Source organism: Caretta caretta, chromosome 20, assembly GCF_965140235.1.
Source record: "Caretta caretta isolate rCarCar2 chromosome 20, rCarCar1.hap1, whole genome shotgun sequence".
In the NCBI taxonomy this organism is placed as follows: domain Eukaryota; kingdom Metazoa; phylum Chordata; order Testudines; family Cheloniidae; genus Caretta; species Caretta caretta.
The window spans coordinates 22889550-22905676 of record NC_134225.1 but is presented as its reverse complement, the minus strand read 5'-3'; the positions used below and the strand labels follow the sequence as shown (position 1 = coordinate 22905676).

At 64.4% G+C, this 16127-nt stretch overlaps 2 protein-coding genes across 2 annotated transcripts; both read right to left on the bottom strand.

Annotated features, from left to right (window-relative positions):
• Positions 1-785: 785 nt before the first annotated feature.
• Positions 786-3539, bottom strand: CDKN2D (cyclin dependent kinase inhibitor 2D). Its single transcript, XM_048831493.2, has 3 exons — positions 3473-3539; positions 3103-3260; positions 786-2470 (listed from the first exon to the last, which is right to left on the bottom strand). Exons 2-3 carry the CDS (start codon positions 3244-3246, stop codon positions 2111-2113), a joined length of 504 nt encoding a protein of 167 aa, XP_048687450.2. The 5' UTR covers positions 3247-3260; positions 3473-3539; the 3' UTR covers positions 786-2110.
• Positions 3540-5303: 1764 nt separating this feature from the next.
• On the bottom strand, positions 5304-12568 carry AP1M2 (adaptor related protein complex 1 subunit mu 2). Its single transcript, XM_048831470.2, has 12 exons — positions 12417-12568; positions 11305-11461; positions 10999-11066; positions 10309-10439; positions 9913-10060; positions 9517-9643; positions 8425-8567; positions 7936-8007; positions 7111-7269; positions 6657-6782; positions 5815-5890; positions 5304-5571 (listed from the first exon to the last, which is right to left on the bottom strand). The coding sequence occupies exons 1-12, from the start codon at positions 12456-12458 to the stop codon at positions 5549-5551; spliced, it is 1272 nt and encodes a 423-aa protein (XP_048687427.1). The 5' UTR covers positions 12459-12568; the 3' UTR covers positions 5304-5548.
• Between the last annotated feature and the right edge of the window lie 3559 nt (positions 12569-16127).

Genomic DNA, 16127 nt, shown 5'->3' with positions numbered 1-16127 from the left:
GGCCTCCTAGGGGCCCAGCAGAAAAGGGGAAGGTACCTGGCCAGCATCCCCGAGCTGGGCTCCGGGCACGGGTTGTGGGGGAGCATCTAAGGTCGTGCTGGATTCCCAGCCAGAGTCACAGCAAAGGCTCCGGAAAAACCTGAATAGTTCTGAGCCCCTTCTCCCTGCAGCCCGACATGGATCAGTTGGGAGGAGAGCTCTGCCTGAATCTCGGGGATATGGACGGGTTCTTTGCACCTTCTCCAGTCCCTGTTGCAGGCTACAGGAGTGCAGGAGGCTTAGCCAGGGGAAAGGAGAGGGTGCCACCAGGGAGCAATGGTAGCGGAGCCCCAGTGTCCTCCCCCTGGCAGAGTTACATCAACTGGCACACAAGGCAGGAGAGCCCCTGGCCCAGCCCATCACGGTCCAGTGACGGGGGAGCCAGAGCAGGAGCCCAGAGCCGGGGGGCAGTGCCTCCCTAGTTGTGTGGGACGTGACGTGGGTGCAAAACAAGAAGTATCGTGGCAGCTGGAACGACTGCCCAGCTCTGGGAGGGGAGAGCGGTCTAGTGGTTAGAGCAGAGGGTGCTGCAAGCCAGGACTCCTGGGTTCTGTCCTGGGCTCTGTTGCAATCTGTGACACCTCAGAAGAGTCACTTCCCCTTCCAGTATCAAATGGGAGCGGTGACGGGAAGTTTGACTGAAAAGTGCATTGAGATCCTAATTCCCAACCTCTGTGGCAAGACAGCTGCAGGGAACCCACCCATGCAGCTAGGGCTGCCATCTCTGCCGGAAGGAAGACCCAGGATTCATAATCCACAAATATTAATTTAATGGTTAAAAACATTAAATTATCCCCCAACATTTTCTCCAAAGCACAATAAATAGAATCTGGTTTAATCTTTTCTCTGTTTTAAAAAAACCACTATATACACAGCACAGATCCACCAATTCATCCCGGGAAGAGGCTGCTGCCGGAAGAATCAAGCTCAAACGTTTTCAACGCAAAGACAATTCTGTTTCAAACACACGGGCGCTCGGGGGGAAGGGACACTGCTCGCCCGTCCCCAAGGGGCCTAGCAGAGGAGGGAAAACACCAGCCACCATCCCCCAAACCATGGCTGGAGCGTGGCTTGGCAAGACCACAGAGGCCAGCGTGAGCTGCATTGCATGCTGGGATGTGTAGTCTCTAGGGCAGCCTGGACCAAGGAGGGGCGGGAGGCACAGAGCTGATCTGGGAGCTGGGACGGGGTGTGGAACCCCATGGGCAACATGAGGCTCTTGCCAGTGGGACGCCCTCTTTAATAGCAGCCCTATGCGTTGCCATGGGGGATCCCAAATGCTGGCCGGCCCTAGACCTGGGTATTTGCCCCATAGCTCCAACTCAAGTCCAGCCCCCTGGGCTCTAACCTCCTGTCCCTCTCATCAGCTTGGTCCCATTAACCCTTTGCATGCCGCAGTTCCCAGTGCCCCCCACCAACCCCCGCCCCTCCCGGCTGGGTTCAATGCAAAACGGACACTCACAAAATAACACTGTACAAGGCAGGGGGACGGGCAGATATGGGGGTGGGGAGAGACCAGAGGGCCCTGTGCATGGAGCGCTCTCCTAGGGAGCCACACAACCCCCCCACTGCTTTGCACTGAAGTGGGAGGGGGCAGGGAAGGTCCGGCTTTGCAACTGAAGCACCGTTGTGTCACCGTGCCCTCCCCACACCACAGACAGTCTTCGCTGCATGGCAGGCACTCCTCCTGGCTGCAAGGTTAGCAAGCCGCCCAGGGATCCGAGTTTGAATCATGGGCAGCAAAACCAGGCTTCCCCTCACATACACACACAGGTCAGCAATCCGGGAGGGAGGGGGAAGCACCCACGGCAAGGAGGACGGGGTGGGGAGAAGCCCCCCTCACTCGGGAACATCCTAGGAGGGGAGAAAAGCACCCACAAAAAATATAAATAGAAACAACAGTGAAAGTTAAAGACGAACTCTGAGGTAGGTGGGGGGCAGGGAGCTGCCTTTACACGGGCCGGGAATTAGGACGGGAGGGGGCAGGCAAGTCCCTCTGGGGCGGGTGCAACGGCAGGACTGGGGATGTCCCAGGAGGAGCAGTGCCACCCACCTCCTGCCCAGGAAGGTGTTACGCGGGGGCAGAGAGGTGCTGCTCCAGGATGGCCTCAAGGTGCGAGAGGCCCAGGTGACGGGCGAGCTCCAGGGGGGTGCGCCCCTCGGCGTCACGGTGCCGCAGGTTGGACTCGGGCGCCAGGTACCGCACCACCTCCATGTGCCCCTCCCGGACGGCCACGTGGACGGGCAGCGCCCCCGCCCCATCGGGCACGTTGACGTCGGCCCCATGCTCCACCAACACACGCAGGGTATCCAGGAAGCCGGTGCGGGCGGCGTCGTGGGCGGGCGCCCGGCCGGCCTCGTCCTGGATGTTGGGGCTGGCGCCCTGCTTCAGCAGCTCCTCTGCCACAAACGTGTTGCCGAACATCATCACCTGGGTGAGCGGGGGGGGGGTCACATGCAGCCTGGGGGGAGGGGATTTGAACCCAGGACCACGAGCCCCCCCCCGACGGGCAGCTGGGGACTGCACCCGTGCCCCAGAGCCCTCATCCCGCTCTAGGCAGGGAGCGGTCAGGGACTGGGACCCTAACCCAGGGCCCCCACCCAGTGAGACCTGGAGCCAGGCCAAGTGGCAGCCTTCGCCCGGGGCTGTGTCCATCTTGTTTGGTCTGCACCCCCCAGCTGTTTATAAACATCGCTTGCTTGGGAGGCACCTGCGGGATTCGTGTGAACCCGGGGGGGGCGGCCAGAAGGCATGAGGGGGGACACACGAGGGCAGGGGGGGGTGGGACCTGGGTGCTGGAGGGGGGCACGCGCACACGAGGGCGCTGGAGATGATGGGGCAACAAAGACTGGGACCCCCGCGGGCTTGCCAGCCCCGCCCGGGGGGGAGAGCCCTGAGCTGGACAGCCTGGGCACAAAGGAGCTGGGGGGTCCCTCACCCCCCGACCCGCAGCGGGGATGGGGGGCGCCAGCTCCCCGTGGGGATCCCCCAAGCCCCCGGCGGGGTAGCGCGGGGGGGGGCGCCCGGGGTCCAGCCCCAGGGGGAAGGCGGCGGGGGCCCACCTGCAGCGCCGTCTTGCCGAAGCGGTTGTGCGAGTCGGGATGAACCAGCTCCTGGTGCAGGACGCGGCGCAGCTCGGCCAGGTCCCCCCGGGCGGCGGCTCCGCTCAGCCGGTCCCCGGCGCTGATCTCGTCCCCCAGCAGCATGGCCGGGCGGGGACCTGGGGGCGGACACAGCGGGGGGGGTCAGCCCGTAGCCCCGCCGGGGATCCCGCGCCGGCCCGGCCCCTCCCGGGACACCCCCCTTCGCACCGCTCCCCGCGGCTGCCCCCGGGGCCCCTCGTGCCCGGGGCTCTCCGCACCCCCGCCCAGCCCCCTCTCCGGGCTGCCCGGCCCCCCAGGCCCCGCCCGGGGCTCTCCGCGCCCCCCTCACCCTGCTGCGGGTCGTCTGCGGCCAGGGAGCGGGGCCGGCGGCTGCGGCAGTGGGGAGGGCGGGGGCGGCGCTGGGGGGGGGCGCTGGGGGCGGGGCGGGGCCGGGCTCAGCGAGGCTGGGGGCAGGGGCCGGGGCGGGTCCCGCGCTCGGCTCCGCCCACGTGGCCGCCCCATGTTTGTTTTTCTCTCCCAGCTCTGGGCTCGATACATTGTATCCGAACCACCACCGCCCTGGCCACGCCCCCTCCCCCGGAGTGGCCAATCGGAGCCCGGCTCCGGGCAAGCTCTTGGAGCCTCTCGCCTTCTGATTGGCCGCCGGCAGGCGGCGGGGAGGGCGGGGCTCCCTGATTCAAACGCAGCTTCGGGCGGGAAGGAGGCGGCGGCGCCGGAGTGACCGGGACCCCCTCGAACCACCCTGGGGGGGGCCGGGACCCCCCAGCCGGGACCCGCCCCGCCCCAGCGGCCGGGACCCCCCTTCTGCTGCGAGACTCACAGACTCTAGGCCCCCCAGGCTGAGTGACCCCCTGTGGCCAAGCCCCCCACCGGAGGAGCCGCCCCCAGCTCGTGCTCTCTGCCCCCCACCTGCTAGGAGCCCCCCATCCCATGGATCCCCCACAAATGCCAGGAGCCTTGCAGAAGTTCTGGCACCCCCAGACCTGGGTTGTCCCCCCCCAGCCATGCTCTGTGGGGAAGGGATCCCCAGCAGACCCTGCATGGGGGGCAGGGCAGCACTGGACCGGCCCAGAGGAAGCAGCCGCTTGTGGCAGGCGGGCAGCGACCAGCTGCCATGCCCCAGCCCCCCCCCCATGAAGCGTGACAGACAAAGCACCTGCCCCACATGCTGCATTGGAAGATGGGGGGCCAGCCCCCTGTGATCCAGCTGGGCACTGCATTACCAGAGTGGGGAAATTCCCAGGCCTTTCCCCCTGTGCTGCCCCCCCCCGGCGAGAGAGGGAGGATATGTTCCTCTCCATGCCAGCCCGTTCAGCACAGCCATCCATCCTGCCTTGCTCCTGCCCACACCCCTCCGCCCCCTGGCCCAGGCGCCGAGCTGCGGGGGGTCGGCCTTTACGCCCGGGCCATTAATACCCGGCTCTCGGGCGAGCAGCCGCTGTGTGAGGATGACTGGCAGCTCCAGCCGCCCGGCGCGAAGGGCCGACGCGCCCTCGCCTCAGCCCCAGCTTTGCCGGGACACGGCGCCGCAAAGCCAGCAGGCCCGGGGAGGAGCCGCAGGCCAGTTTGGAGCCAGGCCCCAGTTACCTTTCCCCACGAGCACTGGGTCAGACCCTCGCCCGGGGAAATGGAGCTGGCAGGGGACGGGGCAGAACTCAGCCGCAGCTCTTTGCCTCCTGCCCCCTCCTGGCCGATTGCCCCCCAGCTGATCCATAGCAGGGATGACACATAGGGGTCCCCCACGCAGCTGCCATTCGTGGCGGTACAAACAGAGGCCGGCCTGTAGCAGCCAGATACTCCTGCTTCAAAGGAAGGGGCCCGGGGCCCTGCAGTGCTGCGATTCCTTGGTGCTGGAGTGCCCTCCTGACCCATTAGAGATTGGCTCATGCCCGGGAGCAGGTGGGTTTAGATCCCATCCCAGCTCTCGGGCTATGTCGTCCTCCCTTGGGTTTCTTGCTGGGCCCAATCCTGTGCTCAGGGACGCATATCCAGCCCCGCTGACTGCAGTGGGGAGCAACTGAGGGCAGAACGGGGCCCTCTGCGAGTCCCGCCCAGGTACCCGCGGCACTTTCCAGCCCAAAGGGGTCAGGAGAGCCCCTCCCCGATTCACATCGGACACCCCCCTGGCAGCTGGCACTAAACCATCCTCAGAGCCAAGCGAGGTTCATTTCCTCTTTATAAATCAATAGATAAGTCGGGAGAAAGGACCGGGCCCTGGGGTAGGGGAGTCGCCAGAAATTCAGCCGCAGCTGGGGGCAGGACGGCGGACAGCAGCCCAGGGGGAAATGCACAAAATTCTCTCTTAAAAGGGCCTCTCTAGGTTCACAGGGCACTCGCTGCGGTCCGGGGGCTCCAGCCTCCTTCAATCGTGGGGCCGCAGGATCCCTCGCCGCCCGGCTGGAGCCTACTGGGTCCGGAGCTGGTAATCTGGACCGAGAAAGGGAGACGTGCGTGTGAAATGCGGAGCCGGGGATCATAATGGGCCAAGTGGATCACGGGAGCGCAAAGTGCACCATGGCCTGGTGACCCTTCCTGGAATCCGCCCACCCTCAGTAGACCCCCACCCCCATGGCCGGGGGGCCGACACAGAGTGAGCTTCTCCCCTCTAGGGCTGAGAGGGCAGACCCTGGCCAACGCACCCCACAGCCGGACAGCCCCTGGGTGACTCACCCCCGCTCTGGGTGATGTACCGCACCCAGGGCAGTGCCTGGTACCCGCTCTTCTCGATGATCTTCATGTAGCGCACCTGCCGGGGAAGGAAGTCACAAGGCAGGCGGCTATTTGGTGGGGACATTCCCGCCCTCCCCTGGCACCACTGGGGGACTGCTCCAGCCTCCCCCCAGCTCAGAGCTGTACCCCCTCCCCCCAGCTTGCCAGTCACCGGGACCTTCCCCTCTGGCCCCTCTCCGGGGGAAACCGAGGCACAGGCTTGCCCAAGGAGCTGGGGCAGAGCCCAGCCCTGGCCTGACCTCCCTGCATCTCCAACGCATCCGCAGAGTCGCTGCATTTCCCTTAGCACCGCCCCCCGCGACAGCCCCGACTCTGCATTAGGGTCGCAGGCTGCCCCCTGCCGCAGAGGAAGGCTCAGGGAAGAGGAGGGGGAATGAGCCCCACTTCTGGCAACTGAGCTGCAGTCCGGGGGGGGGCTCCCCCGTCCCGGGTCCAGCTCCCCCGATGAGTCGCTTGCCCACAGAACCGCCGCGCAGCAGGAACGTGGGAACCAGAGCGCGTCAGCTCATCTTCCCCAGCTCCCCACCCCCCGCAGGGCCAGGGGCGGTCATAGGCAGGATGGCGCGGAGAGACCAGGGTGGGGCGAGAGGGAGGCTGGCAGCTTGGATTGAAGGCACCATGAGCACGGGGAGGGGTGATGGCATGGGAAAGGGTATAGCCCCCCCACCCCGGGCTTTCCCAGGCCCTCTCTCCACACACCCTGCCCCCCACTCTCCTAGTTCTCTCCTCTCCACACCCAGCCCCCCTCCCTCCATATAACCCCCCTGACCGCTCCTGCTTACCTGGATTCCAGAGACGGTAAAGTAGGGGATCTCAAAGCGGACAGCAATGGGCGGCCGCCCCTCCACCTCCTCCTTCTCCACGCTGGGCAACCCAAAGTGGGCCCGCATCAGGAACTCTTTCCCACCCTGTGGAGACAAGCATGGCCCTCATGGGGAAACTAAGGCTGCAGATTACCCCAGGGCGCCCCCTCCCCACCTTCCCGCATCCCTGCGAACAGCTGGCTGACCTGGGGGATCGATTCGACCAGGACAGGCAGCGGGCAAGTAACTCGCCCAAGGTTACTTAGCAAAGTCAGTGTCAGAGCCAGGGGTAGAATCCAGCAGTCCTGGCTCCTAGCACCTGTTGCTCTAACCACTGGACCCCACTCCCCTCCCAGAGCCAGGGATAGAACCCAGGAGTCCCAGCTCCCAGCCCTTGCCAGCATAAGGGGGAGGGCAAAGGCCGCTCTCTCACCGGGAACGACTTGATGCTCCAGATGACGATGTTCTTCTCGGGCATGTACTTGGCACTGCCAACGCTGGTCTTGAACTTGGGGGAGTCGGCGTCGCTTGGGACGGGGACCGAGATCTCCACACCATTGGCCACCGACTGCTTCTTGAACTGGCCCTTCGCCTTCCCAGGGCAAGGGGGGGAACGCAGCGTCAGGGGCGTCCCCTTTCACAGCTCAGCAACCCCATGGGCTGAGCCAGCTGGGGCTGGGGGGGAATGAGATCAGACCCTCCCGCTGCTCAGCCAGGAAGGCAGCAGAGTTACTGTGCGGAGGAGTTAATTGGTGGGGCTTATCATCATCCATGAGGATACTGGGCCCTGCAGCCCAAGGAGCGCTAGGGGAAAGGTCTCCTGTCTAGGTGCCTGTCCAAGCCACTCACAGCCACCCTCCTGCCCCCGGGGGGAAGGACATGTTAACTCCATGTTACAGATGGGAAAACTGAGGCATGGGGCAGCGTGAGTGACACACTCAGGGTCCTGCAGGAAATTGAACCCAGGTCTCATGAGTCGAAGGGAGCGTCCTACTCACTAGGCCTTCCTTCCCCACTAGAGTCTTTCCCCACTGGGGGCATACAAAGCTGTAGGTGTTCATTCTCCTTGGCAGGCTGAGGGTGTTTTGGGGGGGGGGGGGGGGGCTCAGTGCAGGCCAAGGGGAGTCCGCACACCCCGTTAGCTCTGGGGCATCTGGCACAGCAGTGTGAAAATCTGGGGGGGCGCAAAGGATCGAGGTGCCCTTGGACCCGGTCATGGCACACCCAGTCACCCCACACACCCAGTCCAGGGGCTCACCTTCACCATGATCTCCACGCGGCTGTGGGAGAACTTCTCGATGACCGACTCGATCCAGATGAGGGGCTTCACCTTCCCGCAGGGAGAGAGAAAGGAATGTCAGGCCCCCCCCTGCCCCGGGTAGTGCCCAGGAGTGGGGCAAAAAGGGAGTCGCTCAAAGTCCCACAGCGAGTCATTGGGAGAGCCAGGGGCAGAACCCAGGAGTCCTGCTTCAACCCACGAGATCCCCACCCCCTTCCCAGAGCCAGGGGCAGAACCCAGGAGTCCTGCTTCAACCCACGAGATCCCCACCCCCTTCCCAGAGCCAGGGGCAGAACCCAGGAGTCCTGCTTCAACCCACGAGATCCCCACCCCCTTCCCAGAGCCAGGGGCAGAACCCAGGAGTCCTGGCTCCCAGCCCCCTGCTCCCTCCAGTCTCATGTGTCGGACGGGGCAGGGGGCACAGTGCTGAGGGTGGTGCCGTGCCCTCCCTGCAGGCCCCCTGCCCACCTGCGTGTTGAGCCGGTAGGACATGAGCTCGAAGTCTCCGTCAGGCGGGATGAAGGAGATGGTGCGGTCATTGTCGAAGCGTGAGAGCCGCACGCACTGGTGGAACTTGACGTCCTCCAGCTCCACCGACTTGTTCTTGCCACCTGGAACGGCGGCGAGCAGAGGGGGCAGCTGTGAGGGGGGTGGCAGAAGGGCTGGGGGGGGTGCAACTGGATGGGGGGAGCCCTGCAGACACTCAAGATCTACTGCTCTGTGATAAGAAGCTGAACATCAAGTGTGGCGGGGTGGTCCCCCCGCCACGCTGGGAGAGGGCTGAGAGGGAAAACAGCCACAGCTGTCGCCCGTGTAGTTAGGGCCCAGCTGGCCCTTATCAGAGGGCTGTGGGCCAGAAGGGGAGAGACTCCCTCTAGCTACCTGGAGAGAGGAGGACCTGGCTGCCGGGGAAGCTGAGGGGGTACCCAGGGAAGGGCAGAGGGAGCTGGGGCGCTCCAGCCTAGCAGAGCCCCAGGCTGCAGGCCGAGGTAAAGGCCCACACAAGGGTACTAAGGCTGCAGAGGGGCAGCCCAGGCCTAGACAGAGGCAGCTGGTCCGACCCCGCTTGCCGATGACGAGTGGTGCGGACTGCGTCTGCCCCAGGGAGCGGGGGCTAGACGATGACTGACCGTAGTCCCTGAGGCAAGGGAGGGATAGGGGGTTGGGGGTTCCCTGGGAGGGGGGCCCCAGACTGAGGGGGTACTGCCAGGGGGCAGAGCCCTAGGCTAGAAGGGGTCTGGGAGGGGCATGGGGCCAGCGGCAGGCGAGACAAGGACCGGCAGAGGGCGCTCCTGCCTGAAAAGAGCTAATTCCCCGGGCAACCAGCAGGCAGCGCTGCAGCGGTGAGTCGTCGCCCCGCGACACCAAGACACAGTTTATGTAGGGCCTACAATAACTCCAGGTGCTAAAGGGAGCTCTGCCATAAGTGTGGGGGGAGCAGCTGTGGGGTCAGCCTGCCCCTCCACACAGGGAGCCCCCCTCCCCTTGTGCGTGCTCTCCGCCCTGGGCAGAAGGGGCTAAGCCGTGGTAGGGGCAAGCCGGGGCACCCCGGGTACTCACGCCCGGTCAGCTCAAAGAGCATGCGGTCGTTAAGGCCCAGCCGCAGCTCGGGCATGCCGGAGAGAAACGTCTTCAGCTTGATGGTGCCCACGATCTCGCTGAGCAGGACACTGCCATTGGTGTTCACCTGGGGGGCCGGGAGCGTGGTCAGCGGAGGGACCCTGTTCCCCTCTTCCGTGCTGGCCGGGCTCGGTGCTGGGCCTGGGCCCTGCCCCCAGGAGCCAGCCACGGCCCCAACACACGCCGGGGCTCCTGGCAAGCTGGGCTGGGGGGCTTGGGCAGCCACCGGCCAGGGCAGGGAGCCAAGGCTGGAGTCTCGTCTCCAGCCCCCGGGATCCCTTGGCCCATCTCCCTTGTGGCCCCAGGGCCGCCCCCCCCCCCCCCCCCCCCGCTCACCAGCAGGTTCACTGACTCAATGACATCGATGAAAACCTCGTTCTTCTTGTACTTGATGCCCTCGGAGCGCCAGGACACGGCGTTGGTGACGGTGGGGGGCACGTGGGACTTGCCGGTCTCCAGCTTGTTGCCTTGCTGGGTGATGTACCTGGGGATGACGCCCGGTTAAAAGAGCCCATCTCCTCCCCGGGGCACAGGCTTTGCTGCCCACTCTGCCCCTGGCCGGAGAGATCCTAGTTACACCCGCGCCAGAGGTCCAGCCCCATGAACCCGACAGGAAACTCCTCTCTCTGTACTAGCCTCCGTTTCCTGAGCTTCTCCATTTGCCTTATTTTCACTGGCCGCCTTCCCGGGCCCAGCCACGTGAATTGACTGGCCCCTGCCCGGGCTACTCACTCCTGGAGGATTTTGCTGTCAGTCGTCTGGGGGAACCCGAAATCCATCAGCTCATCCAGCAGCTCGTAGATGACGACGAAGTTGTCTCGGATGCTCTCCTCCTCCAGCTCCTTAAAGTACTCGGAGAAAACCTGGGAGAGGGGCAGGAGCACTAGCCACTTCAGACGCCGCTCGCTCGCCGGCCTCTTCCTAGGGGCCGAGGTAGGATCTCCCTTCCCCGGGAATAACCCCTGGCCCCACTCAGTCAGCTGGGCGAAGCCACGCCAGACATGGGGGTGGGAGGGGGTGACCAAGTGGATCTGTTCTGGGATCACATGGAGCTGGGTGGTGCCAGGCCAGGCACAGGGAGGAGGGGGAATCAAGCGGATCTGTTCTGGGATCAGGCAGAGCTGGGTGATGCTGGGGGGGCCAAGCAGATCTGTTCTGGGATCACATGGAGCTGGGTGCTGCCAGGCTGGGGTGGGGGTGAGGGGGAATCAAGTGAATCTGTTCTGGGATCAGGCAGAGCTCCAATATCCAGGGCTTTGCTGCCTCCCCGTGCAGACATCATTGGCTCTCCCAACCCTGCTCCGCTCAACTGAAGCGGGGTCCCGGGGACATGACGCTGAGGTTGCAGCCCCTCCCGCCGCCCAGCAGGAGGCGCCGCAGGGACGCACCCCCATTGGATCCAGCACCGCCCGCGTCGCTCACCTCCACCACCTTGTAGAGGAAGGAGTAGACCAGCGAGGCATTGGCGTTCTTCATGGTGGTGGCCACCACTGTGGGGCGAGTTAAGGAAAGGGGGGGGTCACTCTGGGGAGCAGGGTGCCACGTTCTGCCCATACGCCCACTCCTGTCCCAGGAGGGACCTGCCGGGGGGAGAGGGGTCAGGCAGCTGCCAGTTAGCGTCGTCCATTTGGGGACACAGCACCAGGAGATCATGGGCACCAGAGCTTGTGAAGGTGGGGGGGGGATGCCCAGGGGAGGGCAGGGCGGCAGCCAGCGCTGGTAGGATACGGTACAGGTTGGTGTGCTTGATCCAGAGGAAGTGGACTTTGCCATGGGTCAGCAGCGGGGTCAGGGCCCCCTCCTCCTCCTTCTGCATCAGCAGCGGCATGAAGTGATCGATCTCTGCCATGCTCACATCCCCCTTGTAGTTCCGGCTGATCAGCGGCTGTGGGACGGAGAGGCTGGGGGTGTGTGGGGACAGGCCTGAGGGAGCCCCCCCATGGGGACCCCTGCAGGAGAGCACCAGCCCCGCCATCCATGGGGACCCACTCCCCACAGTGAAGCTTTCGCCCTGTTCCACCATGGGCTGAGGATTTTGTGACCTTTCTTTCTTCCATTCATTTCAGGTGAGTAGCCTGGTGGAGTCCCCTAAGCAGGGAATCCCCCTTCTGCTCTGGCCTCCCACACTCTGCCCAGCTCCCCCACAGCACCCACGCAGCCCCCTGCCCCGCATGGCCTGTCAGCCCCTCCAGAGCCCAGGTGAGCAGAGCCCAGAGCTCCATCAGGGTCGGACGAGGCCTTCGTGGGGCAGGTTGTTCCCGCACCTGCCCCTGGTGTAGCTGGAGCTGGGCATCTGGCTGGGAGATGGGCTGGCTGGGCCTCGGGGCTGGCCAGTCTCACTTTGCTCTGGCCATTCTGTGACCTTCACGGGACCCTGTGGGGAGTGGGATGTCCCCCCATCCCTTCACAGCATGCTCCTCCCCACATCTCATCTGCTAGTCAGAGCAGGGGGGCTGGGAGCCAGGACGTTAGGAGGAGAGTGGGGTCTAGTTGTTAGGGGGGAGGGCTGGAAGCTGGACTCCTGGGTTCTCTCCCCAGCTCTGGGAGGGGAGTGGAGTCTGGTGATTGGAGCAGGGGCCTGACAGCAGAACTCCTGGGTTCTATTCTTAGATCTGGTTCTGTGGCCATGGGCGAGTTTCCTTCCCCCACCCCGTGCCTCAGTTTCCACGGCCAGTTCAGAGTGGGGGCTGGGGTGGCACTGGACCAGGGCAGAGCATGCTGGGGGTTCTTTCCAGCCTCCCTTTAGGGACCATTTGCAAAGTGCCCCCCCCCCGACCCAGCTGCCCAGGCCGAGCCGGTCGGGGGCTGGAGGCCTGGGTGGGGGGAGCAGCAGGGCTCACCTTGCCTTTGAGGTCCAGGACGAAGACAGCGGAGGCTGACATGATCCTGGCCTGGCCCCCTCCCGGCCTGTGCGCAGCTTCCTCCTTCCTGGCTCCCCGCAGGGCCAGGTGAGGGAGCTGCGCCCACAGGTGAGCTGGCCCCTTAAAGGGGAAGTGACACATATCCGCCGACAGGAAGGAGGGAGGCGGCCACAGAGGCGCCCTGGGGTGGGGGCGCACGGAACCCCTGGCACACCTGGGCCCACAGGCTGTGGGACAGATGGTGCTTGTGCCCCCCTGCCCCCATGGGTCTGCCCCGCAGCTGGCCTGACCTCTGGGCTGCAGCTCCAGGGGGCTGGGCTGGAGGAATCCTCTCTGCCCTCCAAGTGTCCAGCGAACCCCCCTCAGTGCTTTGCCCCAAACCCCTGCCCCCTGCTTAGCACCTGGGGGTCATTCCCGGGGGAGGGGGGGCAGGCAGAGCCAAGCCCTGGGGCTGTCAGTGTGTGGGGGTGGCCAGGGAGAGGGGGGCAGGCTGGGGGTGGGACAAGGAGGTAAGGGAGCTGGGGAGCATTGTGGAAAGATGGGGGGCAGGAGAGGGGGTGGCCTGGGGCAGGGGAATCTCCACAAACTCCTTGCTCTGCCCAGGGCCCTGGCCTGGCAAGAATTCCCCAGCCACCCACGCGGGCGCATTCCAGCCCCGGGCCGGGCGACCTCGCCAGCCAGGACAATGGGGGCCTGTGCTGGGCAGGGCCAGTGCCAGCCGGAATCCAGCCTCCTCTGCGCCGGGCTATGCGGCTTGGATGCGGAGGGGCGTGGGAGCCAGGCTGCGCTCAGCAGCATGGCATGAGCCGGGGAATGCAGGCGGGTGGCAGCTGGAGCTGTGGGAGCTCATGCAGCCGATGCCATTTCCCGCTGAAGAGTCTCACAGGAGTGTCTAGAAGCCCTGAGCAAATCCAAGGCCCCCCTGGGGCCTGGCGCTGCCCAGACCCCCACCAAGATCCAGGACCCCCCTGGGGCCAGGTGCTGTATGGACACAGCATGAGAGAGATTCCCTAAAGAGCCAAAGCCTGGGCAGGGAAATAGAGGCCCAGAGAGGGATGTGACTTGCCCACGGTCACCCGGCAGGGCAGTGGCAGGGCCAGGAATGGAACTCGGGTGTCCTGAGTCTCAGCCCAGTGCCCCACCCACTAAGCCGCAGTGTCTGTGGGGTATGATGTGCGTGGGCCTGCTCCGATTCCCTCCTCTCCCCAGCCCAGCAGCGGCACGGGACTCTCGGGGCCTTCCCCTGCTCCAGCTCTCAGCCCATATCCTAGTGGGATGGGTGCCCACCTCCCAGACACCATCCCCCTGGTTGGCACCTCCTTGCCAGCAACCTCAGCGGAGAGGAGATCTGCTCCCTCCAGCTTGAGGGGGGGGGGGGCCTCCATGCCAGGTGCTGCTCGGCTGTTGCCATTCGGCAGCACTTCATATGCAGTGCCGTGGGCATGGCCTGTTTGTTATTGGCTGTGTGCTGCAGCGGGCACGGCCCCTCCCCGAAGTGTGCCCGCTCTGCTCCCCGGGAGCCGGAAGGCAGCTGAACCCAGGGGCCGCAGGGACAATTCCGTTACAAAACCCAAACCCAGGCGTCGGGCCCTGCCCGGGTGGGCGTCCGGCTCGGCTGCTGCTCCGGGGCTCTGCGCTGGTGCCACGGGGCAGAACTCGGAGCTTTGAGCATCTCTGCCCCTGGCACCAGCCTGATGGAGAGTCAGAGTCACCCCAGCATTGGGGGCGCCCCCCGGGTTCCACTGCAGCCAAGCTGCCTGCAGGGCTAATGGAGTGCCCGGCTCCAGAAAGCAGAGCCCGAGCTGCCAGGGCCTGGCTCCCCCATGAGCAGGGGACTCGCCCTTTTCCAAGGGACCTGAAGCCCTTGGCTAGAAGATGAACAAAGGGCCCAGCCCCTGCCCTTTCCCCACATAACCCTTGTGATGTGTTTCCTAAGCGAGGCAGCAGGGGGTGCTGGTGCTCCCCTTTCAGGGACCCAGGGAGTCTGTTTCCATGCCCACGCTATGCTGCGACTGCACCCTGGGATCTCTTCAGGGGTGCCCAGTGCAGGAGCCTTGCGGCTGCCCCCAAGGAATTCAGGGAGGTGCAGAGATCAGTCTGTCTGGGAAGCGAACCCTGGGGCTTGGCAGCACAGAGCCAAGAAGGGATGAGGAGGAAGGATGGACTGACGGCCCAGGTGCTGGGGTAGGACCCAGGAGATCTAGGGACAGTTCCTAGCTCTGCCCCAGACTCTCCTGTGGGGCCTTGGGCCTGTCCCTGCATCTCTCTCCATTCCCCCTCTGTCAAATGAGAGTGAGCCTGCTGTTCTCCCGCTCGGTCTGTCTGGTCTCTTTAGATTGGAAATGGGGACTGATTTTCTGGGCAGTGCCTGGCACGACGGGGCCCCGATATTGGTCGAGGTTTGTGCAGCGCCCGGCACGATGGGGCCCTGGTGTCGGCTGGGGCCTCTCGGCACTGCTGAGGTACCTATATAATAATAAGGGGAAGCTCAGGAAGAAATCAGAAGCAGGCAATCGCTCTGTGCTGGGCAGTGTGGGCAGATGCTGGTGCTAAGCCCTGGGCTCTTTGCCCAGGGACAGAGCCCTCCATGCTCAGCATGTCTCTGTAATTGCACGGTGTATATTTGGGTGGGTACAAGCACGTTCTGTCAGGGGGGACGACCCACGGTGCAGCAGGGCCCACGCCCAGGGTAATTGGAGGGGGTCAGCGAGCAAGGCAGTTCCAGGCCACATCGGGAAGAGCTGCTTGCCTTTCACAAGCATTCCTGGATCTGAGGGAGGCAGCAGGACTGCGGCTGGGTGGGGTTGTGGTTGTGAGTTCTTGTCATAACAGCCAGGATCACAGGCCAAGCAGCGCACAGGAAATGTGGCCGGCTGGCTCCTTCGCAGGCACTGACATCCCTGTGTGCAGCTCACGGGCCCTATAGGGCTGTAGGGGCTATGCACTGCTGAGACCCAAGGAGGAGCAGGGGGGGATCTAATGCAAGGGGCGGGTCCTGGGGGGGTCTCAGTGCCTGGGACCAGTGCCCCCTCCCCTCCTGCTGAGCTGATGCAGGGAGTGAAATTAACAATGAGTTTTCATTAAAAAAAATTCAAACTCTATGGACTGATTTGTTCTGACAGGCCGCAGGGATGCGTCTACACGGACCGCTGGCCTCATCTGATACAGCTGGGATATCAGGCTATATGGACCCATAATAATCTATATGGCAGGACATGGGATTCTGGACTATATGGACCAGCAACAGTCTATATAGTATGGCAGGACATGGGGTGCTGGCCTGTATCGACCTGTAAGTCAGATCCATTAGGGAAGAGTTGTGGATACTGAGGTCTGAGGCCTGGTCCCCTATGGAGCCGCTTAACGAGCTGGACGGACCCGTGCTGCTGCTCCGGGCTGTTTAGGGTCTTGTCCGGGGCGCATCACTGGGGTATCTTCTCCAGCGCAGCAGGGGGCGGGCAAGTGGGCCAGCGGACCTGTAAGGGCTCGATCCTGCAGGGCAGGAAGGAGGGTGCTGGACTGTATGGCCTGATGGCCCACCCTGGCGTGGCACTGGCAGGCAGGGAGATATCGGCCAGTAGCGACCGCTGAGCTGATCGAGGGTAGAAGATGAGATATGTGGACTGAAGGTCTGATCTGTAATGGCAGGAGGTTCCATACTGGGCTATATGGCCCGATCTATATGGACTG

What these genes read in the sequence shown, in the direction of transcription:
- CDKN2D (XM_048831493.2), bottom strand. Translation starts at nt 3,246, where the DNA reads ATGCTGCTGGGGGACGAGATCAGCGCCGGGGACCGGCTGAGCGGAGCC. An exon ending in TCGGCAAGACGGCGCTGCAG is followed by an intron (nt 2,471 to 3,102) that starts GTGGGCCCCCGC and finishes CCGCTCACCCAG; the next exon opens with GTGATGATGTTCGGCAACAC.
- AP1M2 (XM_048831470.2), bottom strand. Translation starts at nt 12,458, where the DNA reads ATGTCAGCCTCCGCTGTCTTCGTCCTGGACCTCAAAGGCAAG. An exon ending in TCCTCTACAAGGTGGTGGAG is followed by an intron (nt 10,440 to 10,998) that starts GTGAGCGACGCG and finishes CCCCTCTCCCAG; the next exon opens with GTTTTCTCCGAGTACTTTAA. An exon ending in GCTCTTTGAGCTGACCGGGC is followed by an intron (nt 8,568 to 9,516) that starts GTGAGTACCCGG and finishes CCGCCGTTCCAG; the next exon opens with GTGGCAAGAACAAGTCGGTG.